A 14,189-nucleotide genomic window follows, 5' to 3' on the forward strand; every position below is an offset into this window, starting at 1 on the left:
TAACAGGTCCCGTACCTGTATATGCATTTATGTTCTTTTTTTGATCGCTAGTGCTAATGCAGGTAATGATTCAGCAAAAATCATCATCAAAGTTATTCCATAATGTACCCAAAGTGCTACTATACCACCTGACTGTGCATTATCACGGAATAGAGAACATCAGTGAAATGAAGGGATGCGCACATTAATTAACTGTACTGCGCTTGCTCATAACCCAGGGCCGGTGAGAAGAGATACTCAAAGCTAACTTCAGGGGAGCAATAAGTGCATTGTACATGTTGAACGTAGACTGTCACAATGCTACCTGCTTGTTTTAACTGTTTGCTTGCCCTTAAATTACAAATCAATGTTTTTTTTTATGTTGCATCTGAATCTGACACATCAGAATTCAGCTTTCATCATTGCATATTGTAAATTTGCTAAGAATTACATTTTCTTTCATTATTCAAAAAATATGTTTTGGTGATGGACCTCATAAAGTTTGTATGCTGACTGAGTACCCGCAAATAAACTATTTCTCTGCAAAAAATGTCCTGTTTTATATTAAAAGGTCTAAGTATTATAGATTTGTGGAGAGCCATTACAGCATTTACCTCTTTCTATTAGTGATGTGCGGGTTGGCAAAAATTTGACCTGCACCCTACCCTAACCCGCCTTCTCCCAACCCGGCCCACTGCTCTGTGGCTATTTTTATACCCACACCCCACTCGCCCATCTCTGACATCATGGAGGGGGCAGGGAAAGGCAGACACACATATATAAATAGCCGCTCCTGTAGGCGGAAGTGAGGCACAGTTAGGTCGTGGGCGGGAAGGGCGGCTGGAAAAGCAGAGATGATCTGTGCCTCCAAATATGCCCCAGTAGCTCCCCAACTTCTTTTCTGCTGATTCCCTGCACATGCTCTGTGCTGCTGTCACTTACTGAGCTTAGGGACCCACTCACAATATACTGTATATAGATAGAATATAAATGTAACAGTATAAGGCTAAGTAATTCATCTGGATTCACATAACATGGCAGCTCTGAAACCAGTGCAATTCGTGTCAGAAATTAATAATCACACCTGTAGCATCAGTTTATATGACACAGAACATGTGCACTGCCCTGGACAGTTCTAACAGAATCCAAGGTGGGGAGCTCCTGTGATAACTGTAAAGAGCTATATCATTACTACTATAGAGATGCTGAAACTTTTGGTTAGTGCAGTCGGTTTAGTATACAAAACGTGGCATTTCTAGCTATATTCATTTTTAGGGTTTCGTTCTCCTATAAAGGGGCACTTGAAATTACCTTAGTATTATATAGCCCTCGGTATTCTAATACTATCTTAAATGACCATATATTGCTCATTATGTATGGTTTTATTATTTCACATGTGGTTCTGCAGCTCTAGAGTTTGAAATGTATAAGTGTTCCCCAACCAGTGGCTCAGGAGCAAAATGTTGCTCACCAACCCCTTGGATGTTGCTTCCAGTGGCCTCGAAACAGGTGCTCATTTTTTAATTTTTGGTAAGGAGGCAAGTTTTGGTTGCATAAAAAGCATAATGCCAAGCAGAGCCTTCTCTAGGCTGCCAGTCCACATAGGGGCTAATAAGTAGCCAATTATAGCTCTTATTGTGACCCCCAGGAACCTATTTTCATGCTTGTGTTGCTCCCCAATACTTTTTCCATTTGAATGTGGCTCACGGGTATAAAACGTTGGGGATCCTTGGTATAAGAGAAGTCCACTATTAAATGGGTGGTTCACCTTTACATTAAAGGAGAACTATACCCCCAGGATATAAAAGCCCCCTTAACTATCACTGCCTTGACCCCCTCACCTCTCCCTTATCGCTTAGTTTAACAACTGCCCCTATCGCTAACCCCAAGCTAAAACAGCAGAGTAGTGCAGCTGCGTACCTGGCCGACATCTCCTTTGCAACTGAACAGTCTTATATGACTTATACTCAATACGAACCCTGCTTGCGCAGTTGGTGGTAGCTGGAAATCGGCTTAAACTGAGCATGCAAGGTCCGTGTCAGAGGTGAGACCTGAAGATATTTAGTTGCAAAGATGTCAGCCAGGTACGCAGCTGTGCTACTCTGCTGTTTTAGCTAGGGGTTAGCGATAGGGACAGTTGATAAACTTAGAAACTATGCCATAAGGGAGAGGTTAGGGGAGTCAAGGCAGTGAAAGTTAAGGGGCATTTATAGCCTGGGGATATAGTTCTCATTTAACTTTTAGTAAGTTATAGAATTGTAAGTTATAGTCTATTCCTTGAAACTTTGCAATTAGTCTTCATTATTTATTTTTTTATAGATTGCAAATTATTTGCCTTCCAATCCTACATCTTTACAGTTTTCAAATGGGGGTCACTGACCCCCGAAGCTAAAAACTATGAGTTTACCATCTTATAATGTTATTATTATTATTATTGTTGTTTCTTCTTATTCCTTATCTTACTTTTCAATCCCACTCCTATTCATATTCCAGTCTCTCTTTTCAACCATTGCCTGGTTGCTAAGGTAAACAGAACCCTAGCAACCAGATAGTTGCAGAAGTTCCCAACTAGAGTGTCCAAGATGGGGAGCTACTTAAGTCTTCAATCATAACTACTCTAGAGATGCTGAGCCTTTAGGCTGCCTATGCAAATTAGGCCACAGAAGGGTTAAAGAGCATGTGGTGATAAATGTCAACTTCTGTGTTTATAAGACTTCAAGTCATGTGATTTTAAGCATTCGGATTCAGTTCGGCCAGGTATGTGGAATTCGACAAATCCAAATCCTGCTGAAAAAGGCAGAATCTTGGCCAAATCCCTAGCCCAATCCTGGCTTTGGTGCATCCCTACATATTTCATTTTTAGGGTTTAGTTTCCCTTTAACACCCTCCTCTCCTGTTACATAGACATATTTTTGTTGCTTTGATGAAGCTAAACACACATTATTTGCAAGGAAAGAAGTTTCAGCACAAGTTTATTATTAGATAAGAAAAGCAGCAAAGTGCCATTGCTAATGTGGAGACAAGTACAGGCCAAAGGCAACCTATTCCCTCACTGAGACCCGTCATGCTCCTGTCACCCAGTGTATGAACTACATCTCTGCCCATCCCTTGACTTTATAAGTAAGGGTTCAGGAAATGTCAGTCTGGATCCAAACTGAAACACAACTGAGAAGCAAATCAAACACACACATTGGGCGGAGCTAAAGCCATCCCGTTGCCAGTTTATGTTCCTATCAGTGCGTATTGATAATCCGTAGCCTACAAATGAATGTGTTTGTAATTAGAGCATACAGAACTTACTGCGCAGCGCTGAACATTCATCCGAAAGACTTAACGCCATAGATTAGGGCGATGAGGCGGGACTTCCTCCCCTGTCCCTGAGTTAGCACAAGCGCCAACTATTGTACCCCGGGTTCCTGCTGGTAAATCCCCCAAGTTTCGCCAAGTGATGACGCGCAGGCCACATGACTATCCCACGTGTCACGGCTGACCCCCAGAAGCCCCGCCTAAGGTAATAAACTGACCAATGAGGAAGCAAGCGTCGCGTTTCTATGGCGACGCTTGGTTCTAAGGCGCTCCCGCTCTGCTTTTCAAAGCTATGTAGGAGAATAGTGGGCGAGCTGGAAAACAAATCGGCGCATACGCAGACTCATTCAGCGCAATTTGGTGTGACGTCACGGGGGTCGAAAATGGCCGCAGTTAAGTATGAAGAACGGAGCTTATTTGTGACAGTTTTTTAGTTATATTACGGATAAAGGCGAAGTCTATGCAGCGCTTAAGAACATCCACAAGAGGACTGTCTACTGGGAAGGTATTGACTTTATACCTTTGCTTCTCCTTTACTGTGACGCGTATTTGTAATATACTGTTGCACAGTCATACTGATGTCATACGTCATCAATAGGAGAAAACAACAAAGACAAATTCTAAAATACAACCCACATCCTTGTCTGAAATCTACCTGCAGCCGCACATGCTGCTTACAGCGCCATTACTGTACATTCTTCCTGTTTCACTGCCAGAATCACCTGACAGACAAGAGGGCAAATGATCAGTCTCTTCACTGGAGAAGCAGGGCTCTGGGGAAGGCACAATGGCTTCATTTAGTCTTGCTACATGTTTCAGGTGACAGGAACATTTATATTGTTGCCAACCCTCCGCTAAATCCCCAGCTAGGGCAGAGATTTCATATTTATCTGCAATGTACTTGCCAGTAAACTTGTAACGCACTATGAATCCCTCCCTACTCTGACCATCTCTGCTGCTAGATTACCTCTTTATAAGCACAGGCCCGTCTCTGCTCCGCCCATTTCCCCACCCCATGACCTTATTGCCCCACCCCTTGGAGCCTGAGTGATGTCACCACCTGACCCCCACCAGAAGGTTGGAATTATATTGCCACCCTATCCTTGAGCAGACTTGGGTTAGAGTCCTACATCAGGTCAGGTACCCATGAAATAGTAGCAAAGTGTTTTCTGGCGGAAAATATTGATACCCAAACCATGTAGATAGGGGATTTAATCTCCGCACTCCCTGTCCAAAGCAAAGTCCACCTCCCCCCACCCCCAACCTGGTTGATCCACCTCCCAGAGTGACATCACTTTTGGTCCCCAGTGATGGCTGTGGATCAGACTAAAGTTAAAGTTAACCCCTTTTACAAATATAAATAAGTGCAAGTTTCAAAGTTTAAAGTTAACCCCTTGCAGATAGCATTGGGTAGCGTGTCTGGGAAAGGGGCAAAGCGAGTAGGCAGGTCCAGGTCAGGTTGCAGATCTGGGTTGGGCACAGTTGTACCTGTCTTGAATCATGCAGGACACTACCACTGGTGTGTGGCTGGACAGCTTTGCTCCACATTATGTAAAGACCAGTTCATCAAACTGTATGTATAAAGTCTTTAAAACAAGACCAGGTGGCACACAATACATCAAAGTGTGTGTGTTCAATCCAGCAATGACCTTTTCAGCATAAAATGTCCAGCAACGTTTCAGGCATACAGTGTACCCTTTATCAAGCTTAAAGGGGTTGTTCACCTTAAAGTGGACCTGTCACCCAGACATAAAAAGCTGTATAATAAAAGCCCTTTTCAAATTAAACATCAAACTCAAATTCATTTTTTCATTACCACATCCATACCTATTATAAAAGCATTTAAAAATCCCAGCTGTCAATCATATATTGCCTGCCCCTCCTCTATGCCTTAGGCATAGAGGTGGGGCAGACAGTTACTTTCACTTTCAATTCAGAACTTTTTAGATGTTGCTGCACTCCTCACATCCCCCCTCCCTCCTCACCATGTCATTTTGTAACCAGTGCATGGATATGGGCATCAGATCCCCCCATACTGGCACAGAAACAAGATTTTGGCAGGATGCAATGCCTGCTTTGATAACAGCGTCCACAAAATGGCACCTGTCTGCTTGCTGCAATTGTGAATTCCAAGGCTGAAGAAAATAAGATTCAAATAATTTATACAGTGTAAGTAAAGTTTATTTTGCTTGACAAACACAATAGAAAACAATTTGGAATTATTTCTTAAGGTGACGGGCCCCCTTTAAAATTACATTTTTATATGATATAAACATTGCTATTCTGAGACAATTAGCAGCTGGTTTTCACTTTTTATTTTTTGTAGTTTTTCAGTTATTTAGCTTTTTGTTTAGCAGCTCTCCAGTTTGGAATTTCATCAGCTATCTGGTTACTAGGGTCTTTTTTTTACCTTAGCAACCAGGCAGTGGTGTGAACGAAAGACTGGAATATGAATATAAGGAATAAAACGTAACAATAAAAATAAAATGATCAGTGATCCCCATGTAAAAGATGAAAACATGAAGGCAAATAAATCAATAACTAAAATAAATTATGAATTTGCAAAGTTGCTAGGAATGGTACATTCTATAACATACTAAAAGTAATACTAAATCTTATACTAAAATCTTATAGGTGAACCACCCCTTTAAAAAAATGCTATAGGCTTGTTCCAGGAATTTAAAAAGGCTAGTACAGGAAGTGACAACATCATGATATCTAGGTAATAGATATACAACATATAATTATGTGATTAACTATACTTCCTATTACATCAAAAAATCTCAAGCACAAAGACAACTGAAATACTCATAAATACATGTGATCCATATAAACACCTTGATGTGAAAGTCCCATGTGTTCTGAACATGGCAATATGGAAATTGTATAGTTTGATAGAGATTTCTGATTTGTGTAGGGCAAACACTCCTAGCAATCCATTGCCAAATTTTCAAGTTTTAGAAAAAAAAAAAGTTTGACAAAGCTCCTCTGGGGCAGAGACTAATGTGAATGATGTACAGTATAATCTCTGTAGAGCACTGTGGAATATGTTGAATCTATATAAATAAAGGATAATAATAAATATTACAAACTACCCAACTGCAATGCTTTTCTCAATTTATATACATTTTTGTACATTTTGGAAAATCACTTATTTTACATTTTACATGTTATAAGGTACCACCATAATAAAACACCTTAAATATTAGTGGGGTCTGCTGAACTGCAATGTGCATAGCCACATCTTTTTGGAAAGTACATATTTTCCCAAATCCATAATGGGTGAATACCATATGTCTTTTTATTCCAAACTACCAAATCGCAAAGCTTTCCTACGTAGCTGTTTTGATGAAATGTCTTAAAATTGCTTCAAAGCTTCCATATTATGGCATTTTATCTCCCAGATACCATTAGCTACCACCATAAAACATCCTAAATATGAATGCCAGGGGTCTACAGGGTAGCTTGATGCCCAGCATACATAGGTTTACCCTAGTATGGGGCCTGCAAAGATTGTAAAGACACAGTTAGGTCCATAAATATTTGGACAGAGACAACTTTTTTCTATTTTTGGTTCTGTACATTACCACAATAATTTTTAAAGGAAACAACTCAGATGCAGCTGAAGTGCAGACTTGGGGTGAACAAAACGACTGCATAAAAATGTGAGGCCACTAAAGCATTTTTTTTAACACAATCCCTTCATTTCAAGGGCTCAAAAGTAATTGGACAATTGACTCAAAGGCTATTTCATGGGCAGGTGTTGGCAAGTCCGTCATTAAGTCATTATCAATTAAGCAGATAAAAGGTCTGGAGTTGATTTAGGGCTCTGGCACACAGGGGAGATCCCTGTTTGCGGGCGACTAATCTCCCCGAGTTGCCTACCCCTGCCATCCCACCGGCGAACATGTAAGTCGCCGGCGGGATGGCAGACACGGCGGCGCGATTTCGCGCAAATCGCCGAAAAAGACTCGCAACTCTTTTTCGGCGATTTTGGGAAATCGCGCTGCCGCGTGTGCCATCCCGCCGGCGACTTACATGTTCGCCGGCGGGATGGCGAGTCATGGCAACTCGGGGAGATTAGTCGCCCGCGAACAGGGAGTTTTGTCGCGGGCGACTAATCTCCCCCGTGTGCCAGAGCCCTTGCATGTGGAAGATTTTGCTGTGAACAGACAACATGCGGTCAAAAGAGCTCTCTATGCAGGTGAAAGAAGCCATCCTTAAGCTGCGAAAACAGAAAAAACCCATCAGAGAAATTGCTGCAATATTAGGAGTGGCAACATCCTGAGAAAGAAAGCAAGCACTGGTGAACTCAGCAACGCAAAAAGACCTGGACGTCCACAGAAAACAGTGGTGGATGATTGTAGAAACCCCTTTACTACCGGCAACCAAGTGAACAACACTACCCAGGGGGTAGTAAATACAGAGGGTGCACTGCAAGGCGCAAGCCTCTCATAAGCCTCAAGAATAGAAAGGCTAGATTGGACTTTGCTAAAGAACATCTAAAAAAGCCAGCACAGTTCTGGAAAAACATTCTTTGGACAGATTAAACCAAGATCAACCCATACCAGAATGATGGCAAGAAAAAAGTATGGAGAAGGCGTGGAACAGCTCATTATCCAAAGCAAACCACATCATCTGTAAAACACAGTGGAGGCAGTGTGATGCCTTGGGCGTGCATGGCTGCCAGTGGCACTGGGACACTTGTGTTTATTGATGATGTAACACAGGACAGAAGCAGCCGAATAAATTTTGAGGTGTTCAGAGACATACTGTCTGCTCAAATCCAGCTAAATGCAGTCAAATTGATTGATACAGGTGGACAATGACCCAAAACACACAGCCAAAGCAACTCAGGAGTTTATTAAAGCAAAGAAGTAGAAATTCTTGAATGACCAAGTCAGTCACCTGATCTTAACCCAATTGAGCATGCATTTCACTTGTTGAAGACTAAACTTTTGCACAGAAAGGCCCACAAACAAACAGAAACTGAAAGCCGCTGCAGTAAAGGCCTGGCAGAGCATTAAAAAGGAGGAAACCCAGCATCTGGTGATGTCCATGAGTTCAAGACTTCAGGCTGTCATTGCCAGCAAAGGGTTTTCAACCAAGCATTAGAAATGAACATTTTATTTCCAGTTTGTCCAATTACTTTTGGGCCCCTGAAATGAAGGGATTGTGTTAAAAAAAAAATGCTTTAGTGGCCTCACATTTTTATGCAGTCGTTTTGTTCACCCCACTGAATTAAAGCTGAAAGTCTGCACTTCAACTGCATCTGAGTTGTTTCATTTAAAATTCATTGACCACGTCCAGTTTTTGTAACCACACCTGATGAACACCACTCCCACTATACAAAATTTGTGAAGTGTAAAGGTTATGTAAAGTTTGAACACATTTCTGGGGTTTTTGAGGTCTTGTTTTATGTGTACAGTTTTGTTAATAAAGCTGAAATTGCCCTTTAAGATGCAAGTTTCTGTTCCCCCCAAGAGATCTTATTTGTTACAATTGTATATGACAGCAGGTGTTGAGTATTCTGGGCTCTCTGCCAAAAGCCCACTTATCTAATTAAGTTTGAGAAACTTTGTATCAGTACAGGAGATCAAAGGGAAATCAGGACTGGCCAATGAAAATTGGGACAGTTGGGAGGAATGATTGTGCATACTAATTTCATGAATTGCATTTCAGTTACTTCAAATACTTACTGCCTATTTTATGTGTGGTAAAAGCTGCAAAAAAGAATGCTGACCTGTGACCCCTGAAATGTATTTAGGAAGAATGTTCTATAGGGGCCTTTGTGCAAGTAGAATGCACTTTAAATGAGAAGGAAAGGCATTTTGGCATTTTACTGCCAATAGATTAGCCACATTAGTGCAAGCTAGAATGCTATATTTATTCTGCAGAAAGCTTTACCATGCCTGAGTAAACAGCCAAAAAGCTCCCTCTGTTTGCTGCCATTTTAGCTTGGTTTCAGTAGCTTCCCTGCTGCAGCTCTAGCTGCTGGTAGCTCAGAGGGCAGGGGTAGTGGATTCTTATGAATTCTTATGGGGGGGGGGGGCAGGAGAGAGGAGAGAACTGCTCAGACTGGGCCCAGGAATGAAGGATTTTTCTGAGAGGAAGTCTGACACAGAAAAACATGTTTACACAAAATAAGGCAAGAAATCCTGTGTTTCTTTTGGTTGACCTTTCTGGTAAAGCTTACTTAGTTTTTACCTTTCCTTCTCCTTTAACAGCAGTTTTAGTCACTGGTGAAGTGTATTACACAAATTATAAAGATTTAAATAAAATATAATATAGATCCTTAGATTTCCTTAGCAGTTAGTTCCTTTTCCTGCAAGCTTGTAACAGTTACATGGTTTGCAGTTCAAAAGGTCCTCTGCTCAAAATCAATTTTTGCCTAATGAAAGAAAATGTAATAGTAAACAGCTTTCAAACAAACAGTAAAACTCCTGATTTCTAAAACAAAGTAGAAGATGCTAATGATTTACAGAGCAGAAGAACAAATTTTTGCTTCACTGTTTGCAGAGTGCTAAACAAATATTCTAAATTTTGTATTTATTGTATATATTGGAAAGCTGCTTAGAATTATATTTTCTATCATCATGCGAAAAACAGTTTTTGGTTGGAGATCCAAAACACTTTCAATCAATTTTTCAGTTTGTAATTGCTTTCTCTTTTTAATTTTTTACCATTTTACTAAAATTAAAGTTTAACTTTAATATTCCTTTTTCTATAGTTTCAGTTTTGGCAAACTCAGTACTCTGGTTGATTTTTCCCATCAGCATCTGTGGAATGTTAGCTGTTATTGTATCTATTATATACAGTTGACTTTAATAAAACTAAGAAGACATGAGACGGTGAAAAATGAAATGTTAGAGTTCAATATTACAAAAATCAAGAAAGCTTAAAATAGTCTTTATTTCTGGTATACGATCTGAGTGAGCAGTGTAACTGCTGAATAGTTCAAAGTGACCTCATGTAGGCTAAAACAAATCCAAATTTTGATCCAGTTGTTTTTAAGAAAAACAATCAGATATTGGTTGGGCAGGTAAATTGAGTGGCACCATAAACGGGTTGATAAGCCTCCAAAATGGTCTGGAAAGACCATGTCGGCAGCTTTTATGTATGGCTGTCTTAATTCTGCACTAAAAATTAAATTTCTTGGTTAGGTCAAGCTGTGTGTCCGCACTCAAAACCAATATAACAAGCAGGTGCTGAAGACTAAATAAGTACTTCCTGTCACTTTCTGATCCCTTAGAACTTCAGAGGAGCTGCCTCTGATAATGAGTTGCTCAAAGGCTGTTGCTTAGAAAAGGGCGGGGTTTGTTTGTTTAAATATAGATAGGGAGCTCTAAATAAATTGCTTCAATGAAAAAATAGTATAGTATACCTATGCTCCAACTAAAGGTAAAGTTTTTTTTTAAAAAAAATCACCCGTAGCACTTATTTCTGTTAGAACCCTAAATGCTGATCACACCCACGCAAGTCACTGAATAAAACATTTCTGGGTTACTGGATGCATTCCTTCCATTAAAAACAATTGACTTCTGCATCAGTGTAATTGTTGTTGTAATTGTTTTTTTTTTTTTTTAATTATTTAGATACCTCTCCTATGCATATTCCATATTCTGACTTCCTAACTACAGACAAGTTGCTAGGGTAATGAAGCCTTAGCAACCAGACATCAGTTACAATTCTTAGCCTGCAGAAGGAGAAAGCAAATAATAAAAAAAAACATAAATAAGAAAAACATTGCCTGAAAAACTATAAATGAAAAAAAATTGCCTGAATATTTTTATCTATGTTATAGAGGTATGGGACCCATTATCCAGAATGCTTGGGACCTAGGGTTTTCCGGATAAGGGGTCTTTCTGTAATTCGGATCTCCTACCTTAAGTCTGTTAATAAAAGTATTTTAAACAGTAATTAAACCCAATAGGATTGTTTTGGCTCCAATAAGGATTAATTATTTGTTAGTTGGAATCAAGTACAAGGTACTGTTTTATTATTTGATTAAAATTGAGTCTATGGGAGATGGCCTTTCCATAATTCAGAACTTTCTGGATAATGGGTTACCTGATAAGGGGTCCGATACCTGTACTAACAATCAAGTTGCAAAAAGCACATTGCTTGCATTATCACTATTATGCATGAATCTCTGTAAATGCTTACCTGAGCACAGCAGAGAGAAAGCAGCTAAAGAGTTAAGATCTTCCGATTTATAAGCAGCCTAATGTATTTTGAGTGACATGTGCAAGCTTTAAATAAAGCACTAATTATTCAACTACTGTCAAGTTCATCAGAAAAATCAATTACTTTTAAAGTGATTTATGTGAAACTGAACTGTGCTAGAAAGTTCACTTTGAAGACGACATTGAATAGATGGGAAAAAAATTGCGACTAAAGCTCTTAACATCAGCCTTTAAAAGATGATATCTCATTCTCCCTCCTGCAGGGCTTAGTAGCAAGTATGTGTCTTCTTAAAATGTAGTATTTCAGCAAACATATCTACTGCTGCAAATTATTTATGTAATTCTAACATTTCTGTACCTGCGAAATGTCAACACCCAGCGCTAACAGTACTTATCTTCTGGGTTCCACTGATAGTTCCCTTCTGCAAAAACTGGACATAGCTAATGTACAGTATATTTCTCCAAGCTACAGGTTACTTGATGACCTGAAACCCACAGGACGGGCGCGTTGAAATTTGGTTTGGTTTGGGTGTGGGCAAGACTGGGGTAGTACATTCCTCCTCTGCTCTGAAAAATATCCAGTCTTGAAACCAGAAAAGCGTTGTGGAAATAGTGCACAGAGCCGGAATATGTGGGTACATATTGGGTGCGGTTCCTACAATGGCAATATTTTGTGTCTTAGGGTTGGGTGGGGGTCAGGAAGGGGTTAAATTTTTACCTGACCTGGTTCTGAAAGCACATTCACATAATACTGCCAACTTAATTTGCTAATGGATTTTGAAAAAATATATTTACCGTATTTTTAAATGTATTGTTGCCCAGTTTAAAAACAGGAACAGTAACATAATAAATGTAAGTGTTTAAAGTAATTAAGATTGTAAACTTGACAGGGCAAGGACCTCCATCCTCTTGTCTTTTTAACACTTAGTACTTAATATTTAATGTAACTGTACGTTGTATTTATTATGTTGTATTGACATCTGTTTTTTCTATTAATTTATTGTTCTGCTGTATAGTTTTGTACTTATATGTAGCACTATATTAATAAAAATAAAAGTACATCAATTATGAACTGCTGAAACAGGTGTGTTTGCTTCAGAAACACTGCTATAGTTTATAGAAATCAGCTGCTGTGTAGCCATGGGGGCAGTTGTTTTAGTTAAAATTGGTCTAAATGGGGCAGGTTAAATAGCAGATAACAGATAAGTTCTGTAGCATAAAATCAGTTTAGTTCTTACACAAGAATTTACACCCCTTGCATTCTACAGAGCTTAACTGCTATGTAACCTGTGCCTTGTTTCCTTTTTTTAGTCTGAATGGCTATCCCAATAGGTACACAGCAGCTTATTTTAATAAACTATAATAGTGTTTCTGCCATTTTTGGCAGTAAAGGGCAGCAGTAATTTACATTGAAATTACTTTAAAACACTTAATTTTTTTTGCGGTATTTATTTTATTTAAAATGTTTTTTCATGATGTGCTTCCTGTAAACTTAAAAGTGGATAAATGTGACCACCTCATATTTATAATGGATAGGAAACCAAATACCTGAACTGTTACTAGTCAATGAGAGTTCCTACATATGTATGCCTATAATGCTGTATTTTCATAAAAGTAATTTCCTCTATACCAAAGTATACCAGCATTAAACTGAAATTAAGAAAAAATAACTCTATTAGTAGTTCACTCTTTAAAAGGATTACATTTTTTAGCAGCCTTACCATTCTCACCAAACATAACAATATTTATTCAAATCATATCAGAAAAAAAACAAAATTTGCATGGCAATACTGCAACTGTTCACATTATGCCGCAGAGTAGTTAAAGTCAACTTCGTATTGATTGGGTACAAAATAAAAGTGATGCAGGTATATTTTCTGTGAATCATTTAAATGTGCTAATCTTAATTTGAGTTGTTTCATTCTAGAGAAATTATTAGTTTTTTCCTGCACAATTACTATTGTAACTCTCCTAATCTAGCGAGTAAGTCTGCACTGTGGAAGCCCATATCAGCCACTTGGCAGCTTGAGTTAATATTAAAAAGCATACTTAACAGTGGAGATTGTCAAGTGTGGAAATAATATTTGTCCAGCTGGACAGCTTTCTTTTGTACTGCTAAATGAATGTTGAGATTCTGTCTTCCTGAAAGCTCCTGTGTCGGTAAAGTAATGTGGACTGTTTGTGGTTTGACAGGGATTATTAAAATCAGATGAAGTGAAAGAAAGCAAAAGGGAGAGAGCAAAATTGACATTGACACTCTTTATTATTTGCCGCCAGGATCATGATGAGTATGTTGATATGATGCTTTCTAAATGTTAGATTTCCTGTTAAGATGTGTTAACCAGCAAGCTAAATCAAGGCATTCCATGGAAACACATTTTTATTTCACTAACAAATCGAGAGTTATGAATGCATGCAATCTGGCTAAAGCAAAGAAACCGTCATGCTATCCTTGTGCACCTACCTTAAATAAAAATCCCATACAGCCATGAATGTGAGAAGTGCTGTTTAAGCCTAGCATACATGTAGTGCTATATATACATAGCTAGCACAGGAGACCATTGCCTATTTCTGCTAGTCTGTACAAATGTGGTGACTGCCATCAGAAATAAGGGCAACAAAAATCCACAGTGTCCATTTGTAGAATGCAAATGTAATTACCAGTTACTATTAGGACAGACTAGTCAAAAGCTTTATATTTTTAATATGCGCTCACAT

At 39.1% G+C, this 14,189-nt stretch overlaps 2 protein-coding genes across 5 annotated transcripts in view; one reads left to right on the plus strand and one right to left on the minus strand.

Annotated features, from left to right (window-relative positions):
* slf1 (SMC5-SMC6 complex localization factor 1) overlaps window positions 1–3,478 on the minus strand; it is a 40,852-nt gene extending 37,374 nt beyond the window's left edge. The window contains exon 1 of one of the 3 annotated variants that reach the window (XM_018090793.2): window positions 3,280–3,478. In XM_018090793.2, coding sequence (XP_017946282.1) covers window positions 3,280–3,300 — 21 coding nt within the window. In that variant the 5' untranslated portion in view covers window positions 3,301–3,478. The remainder of the gene's footprint in view (window positions 1–3,279) is intronic. The other 2 variants (XM_012968376.3, XM_002933423.5) reach the window with 2 other exon arrangements.
* Window positions 3,479–3,539: 61 nt separating this feature from the next.
* kiaa0825 (uncharacterized protein KIAA0825 homolog) overlaps window positions 3,540–14,189 on the plus strand; it is a 175,586-nt gene continuing 164,936 nt past the window's right edge. For both annotated transcript variants that reach the window (XM_002933436.5, XM_018090791.2), the window contains exon 1: window positions 3,540–3,790. The gene's annotated coding sequence lies outside the window, so the exon portion shown is untranslated. The remainder of the gene's footprint in view (window positions 3,791–14,189) is intronic.

This window comes from Xenopus tropicalis, chromosome 1, assembly GCF_000004195.4.
Source record: "Xenopus tropicalis strain Nigerian chromosome 1, UCB_Xtro_10.0, whole genome shotgun sequence".
NCBI lineage: Eukaryota > Metazoa > Chordata > Amphibia > Anura > Pipidae > Xenopus > Xenopus tropicalis.